General features: G+C 39.4%; 1 protein-coding gene and 1 long non-coding RNA gene across 3 annotated transcripts in view; one reads left to right on the top strand and one right to left on the bottom strand.

Annotated features, from left to right (window-relative positions):
• The window catches only part of LOC134297856 (uncharacterized), a 43569-nt gene extending 33883 nt beyond the window's left edge, over positions 1-9686 (top strand). Inside the window, exon 4 of the long non-coding RNA XR_010004733.1 lies at positions 7766-9686. This is a non-coding gene — a long non-coding RNA (uncharacterized LOC134297856). The remainder of the gene's footprint in view (positions 1-7765) is intronic.
• The window catches only part of pls1 (plastin 1), a 70562-nt gene that overhangs the window by 30449 nt on the left and 19524 nt on the right, over positions 1-20589 (bottom strand). The window contains exons 1-3 of one of the 2 annotated variants that reach the window (XM_003218249.3): positions 14630-14743; positions 7139-7247; positions 70-233 (exon numbers count right to left, since the gene is read on the bottom strand). In XM_003218249.3, the coding sequence (XP_003218297.1) occupies positions 70-233; positions 7139-7208 (234 nt within the window). In that variant the 5' untranslated portion in view covers positions 7209-7247; positions 14630-14743. Of the gene's footprint in view, positions 1-69; positions 234-7138; positions 7248-14629; positions 14744-20589 lie in introns of those variants that run through there. The other variant, XM_008106205.2, reaches the window with a different exon arrangement.

Genomic DNA, 20589 nt, shown 5'->3' with positions numbered 1-20589 from the left:
TTTATAACCTACTAGTACTAAACAGGTCACTCCAGGTAAACACAGAGCTTGAGAGAGTAGTATACTTACTGATACAAATTCTTCAAAGTTGATTTTACCATCCTTGTTGTTATCTGTTACTGCGATGATTTTTTCTACAATTTCTCGGACTTTATAGCCAGGTAGAGGAAGGCTTGCTTCTTTGAAAAGATCTTGAAGTTCATAATCGCTGACATAGCCACTATTGTCAATATCTGTAAATATAATATGTAATGTTGTCATTATCCACTTAATTACTTTTATTTACCAACTTTATTGTGTGAACACTCACAACTGAATTCAGTGCGGTTTCTGTGCAAATGTATACATTTACAGCTGCTGTCAAAGACAGAACGCCACAAGATAAAAGATAACAAAGTTTATTGGAGTTACAGAACCAAAAATGCCCGTAAAAGACAAGGGCTAGGCAAACACTGGCCTTAAAAGTAAAAAGAGACAAGAAAAACGTTCAAAAGATAAACCGGATTAAACCGGAGTTTAATCCGGGTTAAATCAAAACAGCTTGCTTCAGCCTGGGAATAAACAAACAGAAGCTGGTGAACAAAAAGTTCAAAGGAATGCAACTAATTGGCAGCAGATGCTTCTCTGCTGCCAAGAGCTATGTTTGAGTAACTTAGAGGTTACTCCTCCACACAGCAGGCAAATTCCCGATACAAACACAGCAGACGAGGGCAGAAGCAGTCAGCGAAGTCCCAATCCGTTCCGAAGGTCGTAAGGCCGATGCAGACGTTTGTAGTTCACCAGTTCCAACGATAGACACAGGTAGGAGAATCCGAGGCCGTAGTCAGTCAGTCCAGAGTAAGCAGATGGCGTCCGTCAAGAAGACTACGGAAGGTCAAAGGTAGTCAGCAAACGAATCACACCCGTCTTCAGGAAAACTTCCCACACAGATCCCAAGCGTTCGTCCAGATTACCTTGCCCAACGCCATTTGCTATTGCTCCCAAACCCCATTTTATGCCAGTTACAAGTCCTCATCGCTATCAGCTGTTCTCCTTAGCCCGGGCGTTTCCTCATCACTTTCCTCATCAGAACTGGAACACCTTTGACTACGCCCCGCAGCATCCCCAGCTGTGGATCCCGTCCCATCCCTCCAGCTTGTCCACAGGTCTAATCCTGAAGGTCCCCAATCGCCTTCCATACTATCATTGCCAGTGGCACCCAAATCCTCCCTTACACGAGTCCATTCCATGTCATCCTCTTCCGAGCTAACCATCTCTTCCTCCATTCTCTCAGTAAACCCCTCAAAAGAATCCTCGTCAGATGGTTCTGCAAAGATATCTTGCAGCCGCTTCCTTTCTCGCTCCTCGAGAGTATCTGACTCTCGAGGAGTCTTACGCCCACGTCTCCCAGTAGTAGAGCCATGAGGCTCAACCATAACAGCTGCATTGTTATTAGTTTGCATAGGTAGAGAGATGGCTTTGTCTTTATATTTCTCATTCTACATACATTTAAATAAGAGCACATCAAAAGGGCTTTTATGCAATTTAACTTACTATAATTCAATCCCTCTCAATTAAATACTAAAATTCTTATGCATTAATAGTTTCAAGACCCCTAATAATAAATGAAACAGAACTTAATAGTCAACTAATTCTTGCAATGTCCCTGCATCAATATTTCCAAATGAACATGTACACAAAAGTAATCAAAGATATAGCATTCCTTTAAATCAAATATTTAACTTCTTTATATTCAAATTTCGAAGGCTTTCATGGCCGGAATCACTGGGTTGCTGTGAATTTTCCAGGCTGTATGGCTGTGTTCCGGAAGGATTCTCTCCTGATGTTTCACCCACATCTATGGCAGGCATCCTCAGTGGTTGTGAGGTCTGCTGGAAACTAGGCAAGTGAGGTTTATATATCTATGGAATGTCCAGGATGAGAGAAAGAACTCTTGTTTGTTTGAGGAAAGTGAGGATGTTACAATTGGCCACCTTGATTAGCAGCTTCAATTCAGCTATTCAGATTTTCTTAAAATATTGATAATATCAATTCTCCTATAACAAAATACTCTCCACTGATTATCAGTACTCAGTTACTCTTGTTAATTTATTTGCCATAGTTTATTTTGGAGCTTGACTGTCTTAAGTCTTTTTACCCTTGATTATTCAATCAAGCCCAGACCATAGTTTCAGATAATCCTTGAAAATATGATAGCAAAAATGAGAAAAAATAATTTTATTCTAGAATTCCCTGAGCCTCCTTCCCCAGCCAGGATGGCCGTGGATTCTGTGAATTCTAGTCCGGACTCAGTTTTTTAACATACAGTTATTATTACCACCAAAGAAAACCATAATGTATACAGTATTTGTATTTTAAACTGTATTGAAATACTTTTGATTTAAGCCGCTTTGAGTCTCCTTTGTGGAAAGAAAAAGCAGGGTATCAAAAAACATCATCATCAGAACAATTTTTTTAAAGTCCATAACTATCCCCGTATTTCCTTCTTGGACTTTTCAGCCCTATAACACCTCTGTTAAATATCTTAAATCCAGGAAGTTGAGATGACATATTAAAGTGATTATATCCTGAAACACATTTACTGGAACATTATGACTTTTCTCAACATCATTCTGTTTGTGTCTCTGCTTGTTCCCAATGTTTTGTCAATTCTGAAGCAAACTTAGGGAAATAAAACACCACAGTTCATTCATAGCCCTTTGCTTTCAAGTTCTTGCAGATAAACAGTAAAAATGGAACAGCTTGAGAGGACCTTAGTTGAGCTTTTCAATCCTGGCTTCTGCAAATATTTTTACAAGGGACAAACAGAAAGTTCTTTTTCTTGTACAGAGGAGCTTCAGCTCCCCTGGTGTCAGATAAAACCGACAGCTCTCTAATCCTGCAGGTGGGTTGTGTAGGCAGAAAGGCTGATTGAACCTTAGCTGACTCCCATAGCTTTTGTGAGGCTTAGAAGAGGTCATATCTGTAAGTTTTTAGCTCCTGTATGCTGAAGACATTGCTCTCTGCAAATGTGATGCAGGAGTAGCAGCTGTACTGCCTGCTTTAGGCATCTGTTTGCTTGCGTCATCCGCCTGCATCATATTTTTAAATCAAACACATACTATGAAAAGACTATAAACTTACTGCATACTTCATTATGCTAAGAAAACATTTTTTCATTGTTTCCCCATGACACTCTCAAAGCCAGGGCAGTGTATAACAATATATAAACAAGAGTTGTTACATGGCATTTTGCCTCGATGATTACCAAGAATTAAAGGGCTGGATTTGAAAATTGTAACATTAAGCACATTGGCCATGACTCAAGAAGCTGCACATGGTGTTCCACACATGTACAAATTATTCCTTCCAGCAGTGGTATCTACATAAAAGTCCCAAAAATATTAGCAACCCATAAGATGCAAGAAAATCCTGCTGGAAGACAAGTCAATTTCTGATAAGAATGGGCATGTGAAAATACTTTGTACTCATGGTCCTTTATGGCTTATGACACTGGCCATTAAAGGGGGAGCAGGCAGGAACCTTTTTCCTAGACTCCTTAAGACACATGTAGTTTATGCAGACCACACCAATTTCTGGGATTCTTGGTTTGAGATATGATGGGTTTGCCGATGATGCTGCCTCTCTCTTCATGCATCTACTGAGCTCAGAATACTATAGGTGCATCTGCATTGTAGAATGAATGCTGTTTGATACCACTTTTACTGCCATATGGTAGCTCAATGCTATGAAATCATGAAGAGTTATATAGTGGGACACCAGCCTTGTTTCATAGAGAAGGCGAGAAGACCTTGTAAAACAATATCTCCCATGATTCCATAGCATTGGGCTATGGTAGTTAAAGTGGTGTCAAATTGCATTCTTTCTACTACAGTTAGATGTACCATTAGTAAAAATATGTAGACTGTATATATTCTATAGCACAAGCACAGCTAGCAATCTTATATTGCTATTTGAGTCATGGCCCATTCCACAGTTACAGTTGAAATCATCTATTTCTCTACAAGGGATATAAGTTGCATATCCATTATGCAAAACTTTCTTAATATGTGGCCTGATGTAAGCTCACAGTTTCCAATCTTTTAATCAGAGATACACGTATTAATGGTTAACTAGAACATTGTTCCCACGATCCTATTCCCTGTGTGTATATATAGACAGATAAGTGTATACACACACACACACACACACACATTATTGCTTTATTTTTCAGGATATATACATGCTATTGCCTTTTGGCTTCCAGACAGAGAGGCACTTCATTACCCAAACTTGCGATCAGAGAGATGGCCAAATCATTCGTTTGTACTAATGATCACTGATGGCAGTTTTATATTTTTCCCAGCTTAGGTATCTTTGTTCCTGCCTAGCAATACTTTCAGATAGGTTAGTATTCTATACTGACAGTGGAGAGCTGGAAGTTTCTGCAGAGTAGAAAAATAACCTGTCTCTGTAACACATGTTATCTCTCACCAATTCCTTAAGATCAGCTTTCACTCAAGTATATGCTTTCAGAATAATTATTACTTGCTATCTGCTATATTTGCAAATGGCCATCATAGACTAGTGCAAAAAGATAACGAAATCAGAAAATTGAGCTCTAAAACATACAAGGATTACAGGCTCAACACTACATTTTTTTTAGTTTTAAGGTGACAGGGAGCAAGCCATTATAACCTTAACTGCACCTTCTGACTGAACATAACACATTAAAGTTATTTATTAACAGTACTTTCTACAACACAAGTCACTATCACAAAGTTCAGCTCCTTTGAATTTTACATGAAGTACTATGTGAGGCATGGGCTAAATTATCCATCCACTACTTTAATTGCTTTAAAACTAACTGCTTTAAAATATAGTTTCTGGTTCAGTTACAAATATTCCAGGAGCTCAAGTTCCTTCATAAAAATATGTGATGTGTCCTGTAACCTATATCTTAATGTGGCTGCAAATTGCTGACAAGAAACAAAATTGAAACCATGGAACCAAACATAGTGGCTCAAGCTGCTTTTATAGCCCAAGAAAAATGGTATGGGCGATACAAAGGTTAGTATCATTCTACAAAAATGCCATAACTATTATACTATGTCACCTTATGCTGAGGAATTATAGTGTCAACATAAAAGCAAATACAATTAAATACATAAGCTGTTTTCTTCTCTCAGCTATAAAACCCACCCTGAAATATTACTGTGACAACATTTAAGAATCATAGAATAATAGAGTTGGAAGAGACCTCATGGGCCATCCAGCCCAATCCCCTGCCAAGAAGCAGGAAATCGCATTCAAAGCACCCCCGACAGATGGCCATCCGGCCTCTGCTTAAAAGCCTTCAAAGAAGGAGCCTCTACCACACTCCGGGGGAGAGAGTTCCACAGCCGAACAGCTCACACAGTTAGGAAGTTCCTCCTGATGTTCAGGTGGAATCTCCTTTCCTGTAGTTTAAAGCCATTGTCCCGCATCCTAGTCTCCAGGGCAGCTGAAGAAAAGCTTGCTCCCTCCTCCCTATGACTTCCCCTCACATATTTATACATGGCTAACAGCAAAAGCTTTGGAAAATGTTAGGTTTCTTCTGGATATATGTTTGTTTCAGAAATATGAACAACCTTCAAAATATATAGAAGAGCTAATACTAAGTGGATAGTGTAATTATATGGCTTAGGCTGAAGACAAGCTCTTTTCTTATGGTGTTTTATTTCCTCCTGGTCTGATTTTTATTGTTAGACTGGCTTGTTTGGTAAATGTCTACTTCCTTATGCTTAGCATCTGTGGGCAGCATTTGGCCCCCAAGGCCATTAGTATAGGTTCCTGGACATCCACATTTTAAATGCTCTCAAATGCACTCTAAAGGGTAGCCATGTTTGAAGCCCCCCTTGGTCATCAGAAGTCAAAAACAATTTTTGCAAACCTTTCCACAAATATTTGTGCACACAGGGAAAATGTAGGCCTGAGAGACACCTTTTTTGAAACTGGAAGTGAACAGGAAATACATGTCCTGCCATTTAAAAAGCATCCCCTTAGCTTTAAAAGGTTTCAAAGCATGATGAAAATGCCCCCATGTCTCTCTAGATGGCATTTTGCTTTTGTTTTTTTGGTGGAAAGGTACTAAACCCCTCTTCAAATTATCCTAGGGAGCTCATGCATTCCCCAACCTTCCACAGTTGTCTGCCCCTGGCCTAAAGAAAAAAATGAGTTGGAACATTCTTTTTGGTTCAATTGCACTAGTTATGATGAGATCCAGTCTACCAGGGTCCTGGAGATTGCATTATTGAATGTGACTTTACTATGAGAGCTGTTCACTTAAACATGCTAAAACTGGGGAGGAGGTTGTGAATGTACCCCAACAGCCCCAAGTATCTGAAATTAAATTAAATTTCAGTATATTGAGGAGAAAGGTCTGTCACTGTTGAAATTATTGAAACCAGTTACAAAGCTACTTGGAGCAGGAACCCTGATAAGTCGAATATGGTTACAGAGTACTTTTCAGAACTTGGCACTCGCTGCACAAGAGTCTAGAGATGTTGGAAGATGGGACATACATGCCACCATCTCTCTATCCCCAGTTTTAGTGCATTCAGGTGAATGTCTGAATAGGGCTATTAGTATCTGTGAAGTAGTCCTCCATGCATCTATAGTTGGGCCAGTATATTGTAACCATAAGGAGAAACTTCTGCATTCCTATTTTGGAATGGGTGGACAAAGAAAGGACTTTGCACTTTGGATTTACTGCATAAAATCCTGATTTGTACTATGCATATCCTAAATCCCTACATAAATATATAAATACTGTGCGTTGGAGGAAGAAAACCTTTGGATCCATCCCAGTATATTTTAAATGCATCTCTGCATTGGCAAGTAGTAGTAGTAATAATAATACTAAATCAGTGAGATTATATATATGAATCAGTCATCATACTGTGCCTTTTACAGTACAAAGTCCTATTGAATTGGTAATTCCTTGTGTAAAATCATCAAGGTGACTAGAGATCTGAAATCACTGAGAGCTACCCAATGGTATTTTGGGAACCAAGACAATGTGGTGGGATATGGGTATGGCAGAGAATGTGTAATCTTCCTTTTAATTGTGTATCTGTTTGTCTCTCGGATGAAGTTTGCAACAATTTAGCAAACTTACCTATTTTACTAAATGCTTCCTTTAATTCCTCCAGTTCCTCACGAGATATTGTTGTTACGTTGTTTTCCATCTTCTGATTGCCACACCAGCTGTTTTCAGTTCTTTAAATCTGAAATTAAAGAGAGCATGTTACAAAGTATGCTAAAGAAAATATGCAATACTTTCACTGGGATTCAAGGATGAAGAGTATGTTGTTCTCCAGTTGTTGGACTGCTGTGCCCAATGATTCTTCAGCACTGGTAATTTGTACCTAGGATTGATGGGCACTGCAGTCTAAGCGGCATATGGAAGGCCAATTGTTTCCCATGCCTGTTTTATGGCATTGATTAGCCTGTCTTTGTGGAAAATATTACTCTGAAAATATCTGATTCCTCAAGGTCAAATATATCGTTCTGAATATTATACAAAGATAATCTCAGTTTCTAGTGCTAAAACCTTTTTACACCCGTTATAGTCACTATACAAATACAATCGCAAATGAATCACAGGATTTTTTTTATCACTGTCCAAAGTCTGATAAAATAACACTCTTAAATTCAAAACATTTTTGGGAATGTTGTATGTATAAAATGACCATTAAGACCACAATGACTCCTACTTGGTCAACCTTTGTTTTTCTGAATTTAGCAAAGCCTTTAGAAGTATCCATGACAACAGCCTGAAGATGGCCAAAATTACCTGATTTCTCTGGTTCAAGCCTTTGAAGAATCACTGACACCGAAGATTCCCAGTTTACAATTCATCTTGTCATGTACTTCAATACCCTATTGAATGTATATAGTTTAAAAAATCTTTCTGTCATAGTGGTGTTCTGACCTGATACTACCTCCTTTTTTTGTAAATTTGCCGTTTATCTTTTGTTTTGCTGTTCGTTGAGAGTAGCCTAGCTTTTGTTTCCTATGTCAAAATGCCATCACGTTTCAAGTGATTGTATCTATAGTGTGATTTTTGTTTACATAGTGTAAATTTGATCATTATTGAATTTTTGCAAAATGATTTCTAGTTATTTTCTTCCTATAAACCCAGCTTTTCAGGGAAGGCACAGTAGAAATAAAGTACCATAACACAGTACAATATTTTGGAGATAAGTAATCAAGTTTGACAGATTATATCTATACAGAACATACAGGGTTTATGTATGCTCATTTCAATATAACGCATACAGTCTTTACAAATCATCTATTCAGATTACAGAAGGTACTCTCACCTTCCCTTTACACATGTTGAATATCTCCCAATAGTGACCTTCCCAAATTACCACAAGTTACACCACCATGATCTTGTTGCTGGTGAAGAGAGCTGCTCTTTTATGTCCTGTTCTCAAGTATAACCCAGCTCCCAATAGCCTGACAAAGAGGGGCAAGATAAGATTGAAGTCTCCCTCTTCACAAACAACTCTCATAACAATATTATATTAGTATACATATTAGGGAACATGAGGTATTCTTGGTTAGAGTAGAGAGGGCTGTCCTGGATGAGGAACATAAAAGGGAACTCAAGTACCAAACACTGGAGGAAGACATTTGGAGGATTTGGACACAAAGGGTGAAGGATCATTCTGGAGTTTGAGGTACAGAATCAATTAAAATTCCCCCCATTATCAGAGACAATGAAGAACAGATGGTGCCACCATGAATGATTTGGGTTCTTGAACTGTATGATCATAATACAATTGGCCTTAGGGAATCCCAAGCCACACCTTTCCTTAGCGTCATGCAGGGCTTTAAATTTTACTGTGGATTTCTTTGCCTGACAGACAAATCTGGAAATCTATTTTTATGCAAGTGCATAAATGTATTCCATTCTTATAATAGGGGGCAACTGAAAGAGAAATAAAGAACTCGGCATTTGCTTTTATTACTGCAATTCTACCCGAAAGAGGTAAAATTACATTTCCCCTTTTTTCTAAGTCTCTTTCAATTTCTTTCCAGAGTTTTTCATAGTTGTTTTGAAATCATAAGCAGATGTTCTTTATAATTATAACTCCCAAATATTTAAACCCCTTTTTCCATTTCAGAATTTGAAAGTGCATGGAATTCATTACCCCTGTCTGAGATGATACTTTAGTCGACAAATTTGTTTTGCCACAATTTACTTTAAACCTGGAGAATGTTCCAAATGTTGTTGTTTTTTCAGGAGAGCCCGTGGGTTTTGTGTTATTATCACAAGATCATCTGCATAAACTCCCAGCTTGTACAGTTCTTTTTTTTTTAACCCTCCCCTATACAACATTTTCTAATATCTCTCAGCAGGGTTTCCAGCATCAAAATAAAAAGTGAAAGTGAGACAGGTCATTCTTATTTGCTGTCCTTTTAGGTTTTAATCTATCACGTTGCACTGACACTTACTAAAATCAGGGCCCTTTGAACTGAGTCCATTCTCTATATCCCTATTTACTTACTCTTTGAGACAGTTTTCCTGTCTCAACCTATTGGAAAGCCACTTCCCATGTTTGCTTTCAGATTCACAAATCTTTTGTTTAAAGTATAATCATTTTGCATTCTGTTTTTAGACTGTAAACAATAAATACTGTTGTGAAGTAAAATAATATTTTCTCAAGTTTATCAATTTTTTATTCAATTTTCCCCCAGCAAGCTCACCTTGCTGTTAGGAGGCAGTCTACATTTTTAATCATTCATATTATTTTTGTCCATGCAGCAATGGGATGCTCCACTTATTTCCTCATCATGCACGCAAATGTTAAGTGGGGGTGCACTAATATTCATATACTGATATGCAATATTCACACACATACATTATCTAAGAGAAATATCAACTTAACCTTTTAAGTTCAACTCTAGAAAGAATGTCCACGACTAACTCTTCCCCCCAACAAAACAACAACAACAATAATCCTGGCACATTGGGGAAAAAATGTCGGTCCACACATCTGTTAGACTGCAATAAATATAGCTAGAAGATTTATTCTCTGCTTAACCAGAATCTAATTTGTCAGCAATGTTGACAATTAACAGTTGTGGACGCTTATGCTCAAAGTGCTTGAAGAATAATAATGGCATTGTGTTCACACTCTGAAGGTGTTTCCCTTAAGTTATGGGCAGCTCTACAAGACCCTTGAGATACAAGGTATGCAGAACCATTGTGCTACAAGGAAAACTGGAATGACGTGAGGCAGGGAGGTTATACGTTGACACAAAATTCTATTGCTAATATCATTATGTAGGTTGAGACAGAGTCCTATCACTATTATCACAATGTAGCTTGGCACAGAGTCATAACACTAATTATTAAGGGGAAAAGGTGATTATTTGTCCTTAACAATATCAGCAAATAGATGGTAATTGTGTATCCTATCTTGGTTCCAGGAGCTTCAGTACATAAGTAAATAGTTATTCATTATACTTATACACAGGTTACAGGGGAAAGAGTTATTTATTACATCTGTAACACCTTTCTACCCAGGAACGAACAGTAATGTGCGTTCCCTCCTCATTTTACCTTTCTAAAAAACCTATTAGATAGATTATGCTGAACATTGGCTATCACTGAGCATTAATCACTGTATGTCCCAATTATAACCCAACAAACTAACCCAAAAACCACACTACCAAACAAAACAAGGAAGAACCCAAGTCTGTTGATTAGTCTAAGCTTGTTTTTTTAATCTACCTAGAATCATAGAATCATAGAATCATAGAATCATAGAATAGTAGAGTTGGAAGAGACCTCAAGGGCCATCTAGTCCAACCCCCCGCTAAGAAGCAGGAAATCGCATTCAAAGCACCCCCGACAGATGGCCATCCAGCCTCTGCTTAAAAGCTTCCAAAGAAGGTGCCTCCACCACATTCCGGGGGAGAGAGTTCCACTGCCGAACAGCCCTCACAGTGAGGAAGTTCTTCCTGATGTTCAGGTGGAATCTCCTTTCCTGTAGTTTGAAGCCATTGTTCCGTGTCCTAGTCTGCAGGGCAGCAGAAAATAAGCTTGCTCCCTCCTCCCTATGACTTCCCCTCACATATTTGTACATGGCTATCATGTCTCCTCTCAGCCTTCTCTTCTGCAGGCTAAACATGCCCAGCTCTTTAAGCCTCTCCTCATAGGGCTTGTTCTCCAGACCCTTAATCATTTTAGTTGCCCTCCTCTGGACGCTTTCCAGCTTGTCAGCATCTCCCTTCATCTGCGGTGCCCAAAACTGGACACAGTATTCCAGGTGTGGTCTGACCAAGGCAGAATAGAGGGGGAGCATGACTTCCCTGGATCTAGACGTTATTCCCCTATTGATGCAGGCCAAAATCCCATTGGCTTTTTTAGCTGCCGCATCACATTGTAGGCTCATGTTTAACTTGTTGTCCACGAGGACTCCAAGATCTTTTTCGCACACACTGCTGTCAAGCCAGGCGTCCCCCATTCTGTTTCCATTTTTTCTGCCGAAGTGAAGTATTTTGCATTTGTCCCTGTTGAACTTCATTTTGTTAGTTTCGGCCCATCTCTCTAGTCTGTCAAGATCGTTTTGAATTCTGCTCCTGTCTTCTGGAGTGTTAGCTATCCCTCCGAGTTTTGTGTCATCTGCAAACTTGATGATCGTGCCTTCTAACCCTTCGTCTAAGTCGTTAATAAAGATGTTGAACAGAACCGGGCCCAGGACGGAGCCCTGCGGCACTCCACTTGTCACTTCTTTCCATGATGAAGACGACGCATTGGTGAGCACCCTTTGGGTTCGTTCGCTTAGCCAATTACAGATCCACCTAACCGTAGTTTTGTCTAGCCCACATTTTACTAGTTTGTTTGCCAGAAGGTCGTGGGGGACTTTGTCGAAGGCCTTACTGAAATCTAGATATGCTACATCCACGGCATTCCCTGTATCGACCCAACTCGTAACTCTATCGAAAAAAGAGATCAGATTAGTCTGGCATGACTTGTTTTTGGTAAATCCGTGTTGACTATTAGCAATGACCGCATTTGTTTCTAAGTGTTTGCAGACCACTTCCTTAATGATCTTTTCCAGAATCTTGCCTGGTATTGATGTGAGGCTGACCGGACGGTAATTGTTTGGGTCGTTCTTTTTTCCCTTCTTGAAGATAGGGACCACATTCGCCCTCCTCCAATCTGCTGGGACTTCTCCTGTTCTCCAAGAACTCTCGAAGATGATTGCCAGTGGTTCTGAAATAACTTCCGCTAGTTCCTTCAATACTCTTGGATGTAGCTGATCTGGCCCTGGGGACATGAATTCGTTTAGAGTGGCCAGGTGTTCCTGGACAACTTGTTTCCCTATTTGGGCTACCTGGATATGACAAGTAAATTACACTTAAAGACTCATGATTGGTTCTTTCAAAATCTATATATATAAATGAGTAATGGTGTCCTCCCCTCCCACTAAACAACAAAAGTACAAGCCCCAGAAGCTAGAAATTTGGCAGCACAATCCACCATCCTTGCCGCTAGGTTCCGACAACAAAAAGAAAAGAAAAATAAAGTCCTAATTAGAGGGAGAGGAATAATTGTTTTTAGCCAATTGCTGCCAGTTAGAAGGCTAAGCTCCGCCCACTTGGTCTCCTAGCAACCTACTCAGCCCAGGGAACAGACGGAATTAGGCCTCTTCCACACTGCCTATAAAATACAGATTATCTTATTTGAACTGGATTATATGGCAGTGTAGACTCAAGGCCCTTCCACATAGCTATATAACCAATTTATAATCTTGACACGAAAAAAATAAAAAAAATCTTATATTATCCGCTTTGAACTGGATTATCTTGAGTCCACACTGCCATATAATCCACTTCAGTGTGCATTTTATTCAGCTGTGTAGAAGGAGCCTCATATAATCCAGTTCTAAGCAGATAATATAAGATTATAAATATACAGTAGAGTCTCACTTATCCAACATAAACACCCCAGCAGAACATTGGATAACTGATTATGTTGGATAATAAGAAGGGATTCAGGAAAAGCCTATTAAACATCACATTCCCTCACGACCCTATCTGCTACCACGCTGCCATCCATGTCTATGCCAGACATCCTCAGAGATTATGAGATCTGTTTGAAAACAGACAAGTGGGATGTTTATTTCTATCTCACCAATGATATCCAGGATGGGACAACTCGTATCTGTCTGAGGCGACTGTGAATGTTCCACTTGGCCACCTTGATTACCATTGAATGCCCTTGCATCTTCAAAGTCTGCCTACTTCCTGCTTCGGAGAGGAATCCTTTGTTGGGAGATGTTAGCTGGCCCTCAGTACATCACGTCTGGAATTCCCTGATTGCTCAGTACTGTTCTTTAGTTAACTGTCCTGATTTCACAGGTTTTTTTAATACTGGGAGCCACATTTTGTTCATTCCAGGCAGGCAGGCACCATCCAGGCTTTGAAGCTACAAGGCTATTCAGTGCCAATTCCAACATTCACACTTGCCTAAAGCAGATAAGAGTTCTTTCTTCCACCCTGGTCATTCTACAGATATATAAACCCCACTTGCTTTCGTTACAACACATTTCACAACCTCTGAGGATGCCTGCCATTCACGCAGGCGAAACATCAGGAGAGAATACATTTGGAACATGACCAGGCAGACCACAGAACTCAGAACCCAATACAAAGAGAAACAAAAATAATAAAATAAATACAAAAAACAAATAAAAAACAAAATAAATTAATACAATTAAAAAACATAAATAAAAATAATATAATCAAATAATAAAATATAATACATACAAATAATAAAATAAAATAATAAAAACACAAATAATAATAAAAGAATAAAAATAAAATAAATACAAATAATACAATAAAAATAATAAAAAACACTAAAAATAATTTAAAAGACTAAAAAATTAATACAATAAAATACTATAATAACAGAAAATAACTAAAAATAATACAAGAAAATAATAAAATATAATAAATAAAAAAGATAAGTTACAATAAAATTAATTAAAAAATACAAATAACGTCAAATAAAAATTCCACAACAATTTTTAACCAATACCACCACCAATTTGCCACAGCAACGTGTGGCTGGGCACAGCTAGTAGTTTTATAAATGTTTTACCATGCTCATTCGTGAATGAACTGAACATAATGTAACAATGTTCTAAGAATGAATAAATGGTGTCTCACTACCCTCCAAACCTTACCAAACAAACAAATTTGTAAATCAGGATAACACATCTGATTATGTGTACCATAGTCTACAGCTAACAACATGACATATTTATTAGTCTTTCAGATGCTACAATATTTTTTTGTGTGTTTCTGCTGTAAAAGACAATAATGGCTGCCTAACTGGAAATTCAGAAATAAATGTACTAGTACAAGAAAAAGAAAAGAACAATTTACAAACAAGAGAAAGTATAAATAAGCAATCAGTTGAAAGTGACTCAGCCAACTTAGCAAGCAGATCCTGTAGCTCACGTTTAAATGACATGAGCCGCCAAAATTTAGGACAGCTGTCCTGTGACTACATCTCTAATAGATGCAGACGGCAATAAATTATTCCACATTTGTGACATTATTACTGGACTTCTCTCACCTGCACTACATTGCAAGAAAGCGCCATAAATGGATGCCAGTTTCTTCATAAAATTGTGCTCAGTTTCTAGCTCCTTAGCTTCTGAAAACTGGCTGTGTGAGCCAGCAAAGCTTGCAAGAATAATCAGTTCAAGCCTTGCCAAAGCAGGACGAGACCATACAAGCTAATTCTAAAGATTAGCACAGCAGATCAAGATACATTGGTGTTTACTCTGGTATTTAGTTTCTCGTTAGTGAAATCTAAAGTAGAATTATCAGGAGCAAATTTGTACTGTCACTGCTAATACTGTGCCAGTTCTGAAAAAAGATGAGCATCCTTTTTAATCATTTTTAAAGAAATACTGCCATGCCTAATTCATGAGATATAGGTTACTTTCACAACTAAAAATAGAAGTCCATGTCCTTGGCTACAAAGGATAATTTGCCTGCCTGCTGCAGGAGTTAGGTGAATCTAGCCAGGAGCATAAAAGTCAGGTACAGAGCATGGTGAAGTTTCTTTTTTGGACTGAAACTCACAGAATACCCCAGTTTGCAGGGCCTCATTTGTGGAATTATATTTGCGGACCAGAAAAAGACAGCTTCCATGCATAACTTTCCTGCATTTTCCCAGGAGTTTTCCCTCAGGGTTTTCCTTAACACAGAAAACCCTGCAAAAGAAGAAATGGTGCACAAAATGTTTTGAAAGCAGCTCCACTGGTTGCCGACACGTTTCCGGACCCAATTCAAAGTGCAGGTTATTACCCATAAAGCCCTATATGGTTCGGGTCCAACATATCTTCAAGACCTCATCTTCTATGAACCGGCATGGGCTCTGAGATGCCGGATAGGCCCTCCTCTCAGTCCCACCTCTTGGTGGGGATGAGAGAGAAGGCCTTCTCGGTGGTGGCCCCCAGCTTTGGAATGCCCTCCCGAGGGAGATCAGATTAGCCTCTCCAAGTTTTTGAACACATTTGAAAACATGGCTCCTTGAAAACAGGCCTTTGACCTTGTTTAGGAATCCTTAATTATTATATCTAAGGACTTTACTGATTGCACTTATGGAACTGATTTTAATGATGGTTTATTTTACATTTGCAGCCATTGTTGCATTTGATTGAATTTTAACTAATAGGGTTTCATGATGTTATATTTGCTATTGCTGTTGTGTGATTGTTTACGCACTTGTCTGCATTTTGTATGTTGTGCTATTGAGTGCTTTTGTGAGCCGCCCCGAGTCCCTTTGGAGAGATGGTAACAGGGTATAAATAAAATTATTATTTTATTATGACACAACAAACAAGATAGATATGCTGGATTTCATATCACAAAATCACAAGTTGAACACTTCCCAAGTGTCTAGGACTGTGTGATATATTTTCGGATGATGCGCGCTGATCCCAGCAGGGTGGCCTTTTGCAGTTGGCAGATCGTAATTTTGTCAATGTCTATTGTTTCCAAATGCCGGCTGAGATCTTTTGGCACGGCACCCAGTGTGCCAATCACCACCGGGACCATCTGCACTGGTTTCTGCCAGAGTCTTTGAAGTTCAGTCTTGAGGTCCTGATAGCGGCTGAGTTTTTCCTGTTGTTTTTCGTCAATGCGACTGTCACCTGGGATGGCAACATCAATGATCCAAACCTTTTTCTTTTCCACAACTGTGATGACTGGTGTGTTGTGTTCCAGAACTTTGTCAGTCTGGATTCAGAAGTCCCACAGTATCTTTGCATGTTCATTTTCCAATACTTTTGCAGGTTTGTGATCCCACCAGTTCTTTGCTGCTGGGAGGTGGTACTTGAGGCATAAGTTCCAATGAATCATTTGGGCCACATAGTTGTGCCTCTGTTTGTAGTCTGTCTGTGCGATTTTCTTACAGCAGCTGAGGATATCATCAATGGTTTCGTCAGCTTCCTTGCACAATCTGCATTTTGGGTCATCAGCTGATTTTTCGATCTTGGCCTTAATTGCATTAGTTCTGATGGTGTAATGCCTCATGGGCCTTGTAGTCCTGCTCCCAGTGCCACCGTGGCTGATGAAGATGAAAACATGGGGTTTTCGCCGGCTCAGCAAGAGCCGGAATCTTTCCAGATGCCTGATGTTGATGTTTTTGCCCAAGAACCCATTAAAACAGACCTTGAGCAGCTCTCACCCCCTTTTGCTAGGAAACAGTCCTATGCTGCGGGCAGGGGAGTGAAGGAGCAGGTTCGCAGGAGTTTGAGAATTGCAGCTAAACAAGACACTGATTAGCCATGTTCCCCTGGGAAAATCTAGGGAGTCTCACATCTGGAGAGAGCTGTGTTTCGTTTCCTGTTCTCTAGGGAAAGAGAACGCTGGACACCTGCTTGGCAGGAAAACGAGACCCAGTTAAATGTGCCTGGCACGGTAGGTTCCGTGCGGAGTCAACAGAGCAGCTCCAGGAGTGATTTTGTCTTTCCAGCCTTGTGTGGACTTCGCAAAGTCCGCAACCCCAGTCTCCTTGCCAAGTATTCAAGAATTGCCTTGCCTTGTTCCTAGCCACGGACCTTGTTCATAGAATCAAGTTTGTTTCCAGCCTTGTTGTGGATTTACCTTGGACCTTGAAAGACTCTGGACATTTCCCCACACTATTGCTTGGCAATAGTGCGTGTTTCGGTTTGTTGGATTCTACTTTGAACTCTAATATCATTTATTGGACAAAACATTTCTGGACTATATTTGACCTCATCTGATAGGTCTGCTTCTGGACTATATTTTCTACTTGTTTTTATTATTCTTACATATTTCCTTAATAAAGATATTAGATAGTTATTGGCCTCTGTGTTCGGTTCTTAGTGCTCCGTTGCCTTGGGCGTGACAGATGGCTTGCTCCTGGGCTGCAAGGATCAGGCCTTCTGTCTCCTTCTTCAGGGTCCCATTCGTGAGCCATAGCCAGGTCTTCTCCTTATCAGCTTTTCCTTCAATTTTGTCAAGGAACTTTCCATGCAATGTTTTGTTGTGCCAGCTGTCAGCTCTAGTTTGTAGTGCGGTTTTCTTGTACTGGTTTTTTGTCTGCTGTGCTTTGAGGAGTTTCTGATTTTTGACTTCAATCAAAGCAGGTTCTTCACTTTGCTTTACATATTCTGCCAGGGCATGTTCTTCTTCTTTGACTGCTTGTTTTACTTGTAAGAGTCCTCTGCCCCCTGATCTTCTAGGCAGATATAGCCAGTCAACATCACTGCGGGGGATGCAGTGAATGATGAATGGTCATGAGTTTTCTTGTTTTCCTGTCCAAATTGTCCAGTTCCATCTGTGTCCAGTTTATGATGCCAGCAGTATATCTTATGACAGGTATGGCCCAGGTGTTTATGGCCTTGATCAGGGGTCCCCAAACTAAGGCTCGGGGGCCGGATGTGACCCTCCAAAGTCATTTACCTGGCTCTCGCCCTCAGTTTTAGACTTAGGCTCGCCCAAAGTCTGAAATGACTTGAAGGCACACAACAACAGCAACAATCCTAATTAACTTGACTATCTCATTGGCCAGAAGCAGGCCCATTGAAATCCTCATAGGTTTATGTTAGTTCAAATTATTTTCATTTTTAAATATTGTATTGTTCTTTTGTTGTTGTTGTTGTTGTTGTTTTTGCACAACAAATAAGACATGTGCAGTGTGCATAGGAATTTGTTAATATTTTTTTTCAAATGCTAATTTGGCCCCCTCAACAGTCTGAAGGATTGTGGACCGGCCCTATGCTAAAAAAGTTTGAGGATCCCTGGCCTTGATGGTGTTGCCTCCATTGAGCGTGCTTTTGAGAATTTTTCTGACCCTTTGTGTGTATTCTTTACTGACCACAGTCTTCACATTATTCACAAATTTATTATTATTATTAGTAGTAGTAGTAGTAGTATGCATTTACTTCTGCTTTAGGCGGTCAGGTGGACACAATTTCACCTTTTTAGAAAAGTTTCAGGATTTAAGTGATGTAAAAATACTCTGTGCTATTGGTCTGCTATTGTAATTTTCCACATACATATATTCATTTTACGTTGAATGTGTAGAGCCATGGACATTTTAAGAGTTTAGTCACTTTATTATTTCAGCAGATTAAATGCAGGTTAATACTAAGTTTATCACATTCGACCCATGATTTTATATGCATGAAAGGAACAGCCATCACAGAATAGATTACCATTCTCTCCCAGCCTCAAGCGATGGGCCTCAAGTATTCATCCATAAAACAGCTACCCAAATTCATCAACAGTATCAGTTTCTCACTTTGCTTAGCCTTCTACATGACTGAAAAGGATCTCAGCACACATGTTCTTTGTATTACATTCTGCTTCAGTAAGAAGAAAAAGAAAAAAACTACAGTAGGGGGAAAAAGCTGGAGGCCGTAAAATAAAGTTTTCTCTGAGTTACTACTGAGCAATGCTAGTAGAGGCATCAATGTTTTCAGCTTGCCTACATACAGGCAGTCCCTGAGTTACAAGCATCTGACTTACAAATGACTCTTAGTTAAGAACAAGGGTGAGACAACAAGAAGTGAGAGAAACCTACCTCTCGGAAGGGAAATTTACTCCTGGAAGTGTCATCATGGGGAAGATGCACTGCAGCTTTATCACTAAACCTTGTTTCTACAACAAGCCACCTTTTTCAAAATCCAATTACCATATCACAGGGACAGAAAACGAGATGAAATCTTCTGAACAGGGGCACAGGCAGCAAAACAAACATCACAGTAGTGTTAACTCTTCCCTATGCTAGCCAAAGCTAAACGGGCCGGCAGAAGCTTGGATAAGCGAATATCTTGGATAACAAGGAGGGATTAAGGAAAAGCCTATTAAACATCAAATTAGGTTATGATTTTACAAATTAAACACCAAAACACCATGTTATACAACAAATTTGACAGAAAACGTAGTTCAATACGCAGTAATGTTATGTTGTAATTACTGTATTTACGAATTTGGCACCAAAATATCACGATATTTTGAAAACATTGACTACAAAAATGGCTTGGATAATCCAGAAGCTTGGATAAGCGAGGCTTGGATAAGTGAGACTCTACTGTATATGGATAATGACATCCTATTGGTGTTTTGATGTGTGTCACACTTTGTTGTGTGTGTGTGTGTGTGTGTGTATATATATATATATATATATGCATTTGGCTGGAGTTATACTTTAAAATGTGCCTGTTCCGACTCACATACAAATTCAACTTAAGAACTAACCTTTAGAACCTATCTTGTTTGTAAATTGGAGACTGCCTATATTTCTATCCAAAGAATTTTGTTTTCAGTTTCTTACTGTTTTGCTGGACTGTGTGTCTTTCTGACTTAGATCTCCCTGGAGAATTTTATTACCCTGTTTCCCCTAAAATAAGACATCCCCAGAAAATAAGACCTAGTAGAAGTTTTGCTGAATTACTAAATATAAGGCCTCCCCCAAAAGTAAGATCTAGCAAAGTTTTTGTTTGGATGCATGCCCGTCGAACAGAACACCAGAGCATGCAGGATCGGTAAATGTACATACCATAGATTGTTGTACATAGAAATAATGGTAGTAACAAGAAATTTTTGATAGGATTCACAGTTTGTCTGGTTATGCTGTATGTTTTCAAGGGGGAAAGCTAACAAAATGAAGTTCAACTAACAAAATGAAGTTCAACCGGGACAAATGCAAGATACTTCACTTCGGCAGAAAAAATGGAATGCAAAGATACAGAATGGGGGACACCTGGCTTGACAGCAGTACATGTGAAAAAGACCTTGGGGTCCTTGTGGACAACAAGTTAAACATGAGCCAGCAATGTGATGCGGCCGCTAAGAAAGCCAACGGGATTCTGGCCTGCATCAATAGGGGTATAGTGTCTAGATCCAGGGAAGTCATGCTCCCCCTCTATTCTGCCTTGGTCAGACCACACCTGGAATACTGCGTCCAATTCTGGGCACCACAGTTGAAGGGAGATGTTGACAAGCTGGAAAGCGTCCAGAGGAGGGCAACTAAAATGATCAAAGGTCTGGAGA

This window comes from Anolis carolinensis, chromosome 3 (genome assembly GCF_035594765.1).
Source record: "Anolis carolinensis isolate JA03-04 chromosome 3, rAnoCar3.1.pri, whole genome shotgun sequence".
Classification (NCBI taxonomy): Eukaryota; Metazoa; Chordata; class Lepidosauria; order Squamata; family Dactyloidae; genus Anolis; species Anolis carolinensis.
Note: the sequence above shows the minus strand (reverse complement) of the source record. Positions and strands in the feature narration are given on the sequence as shown.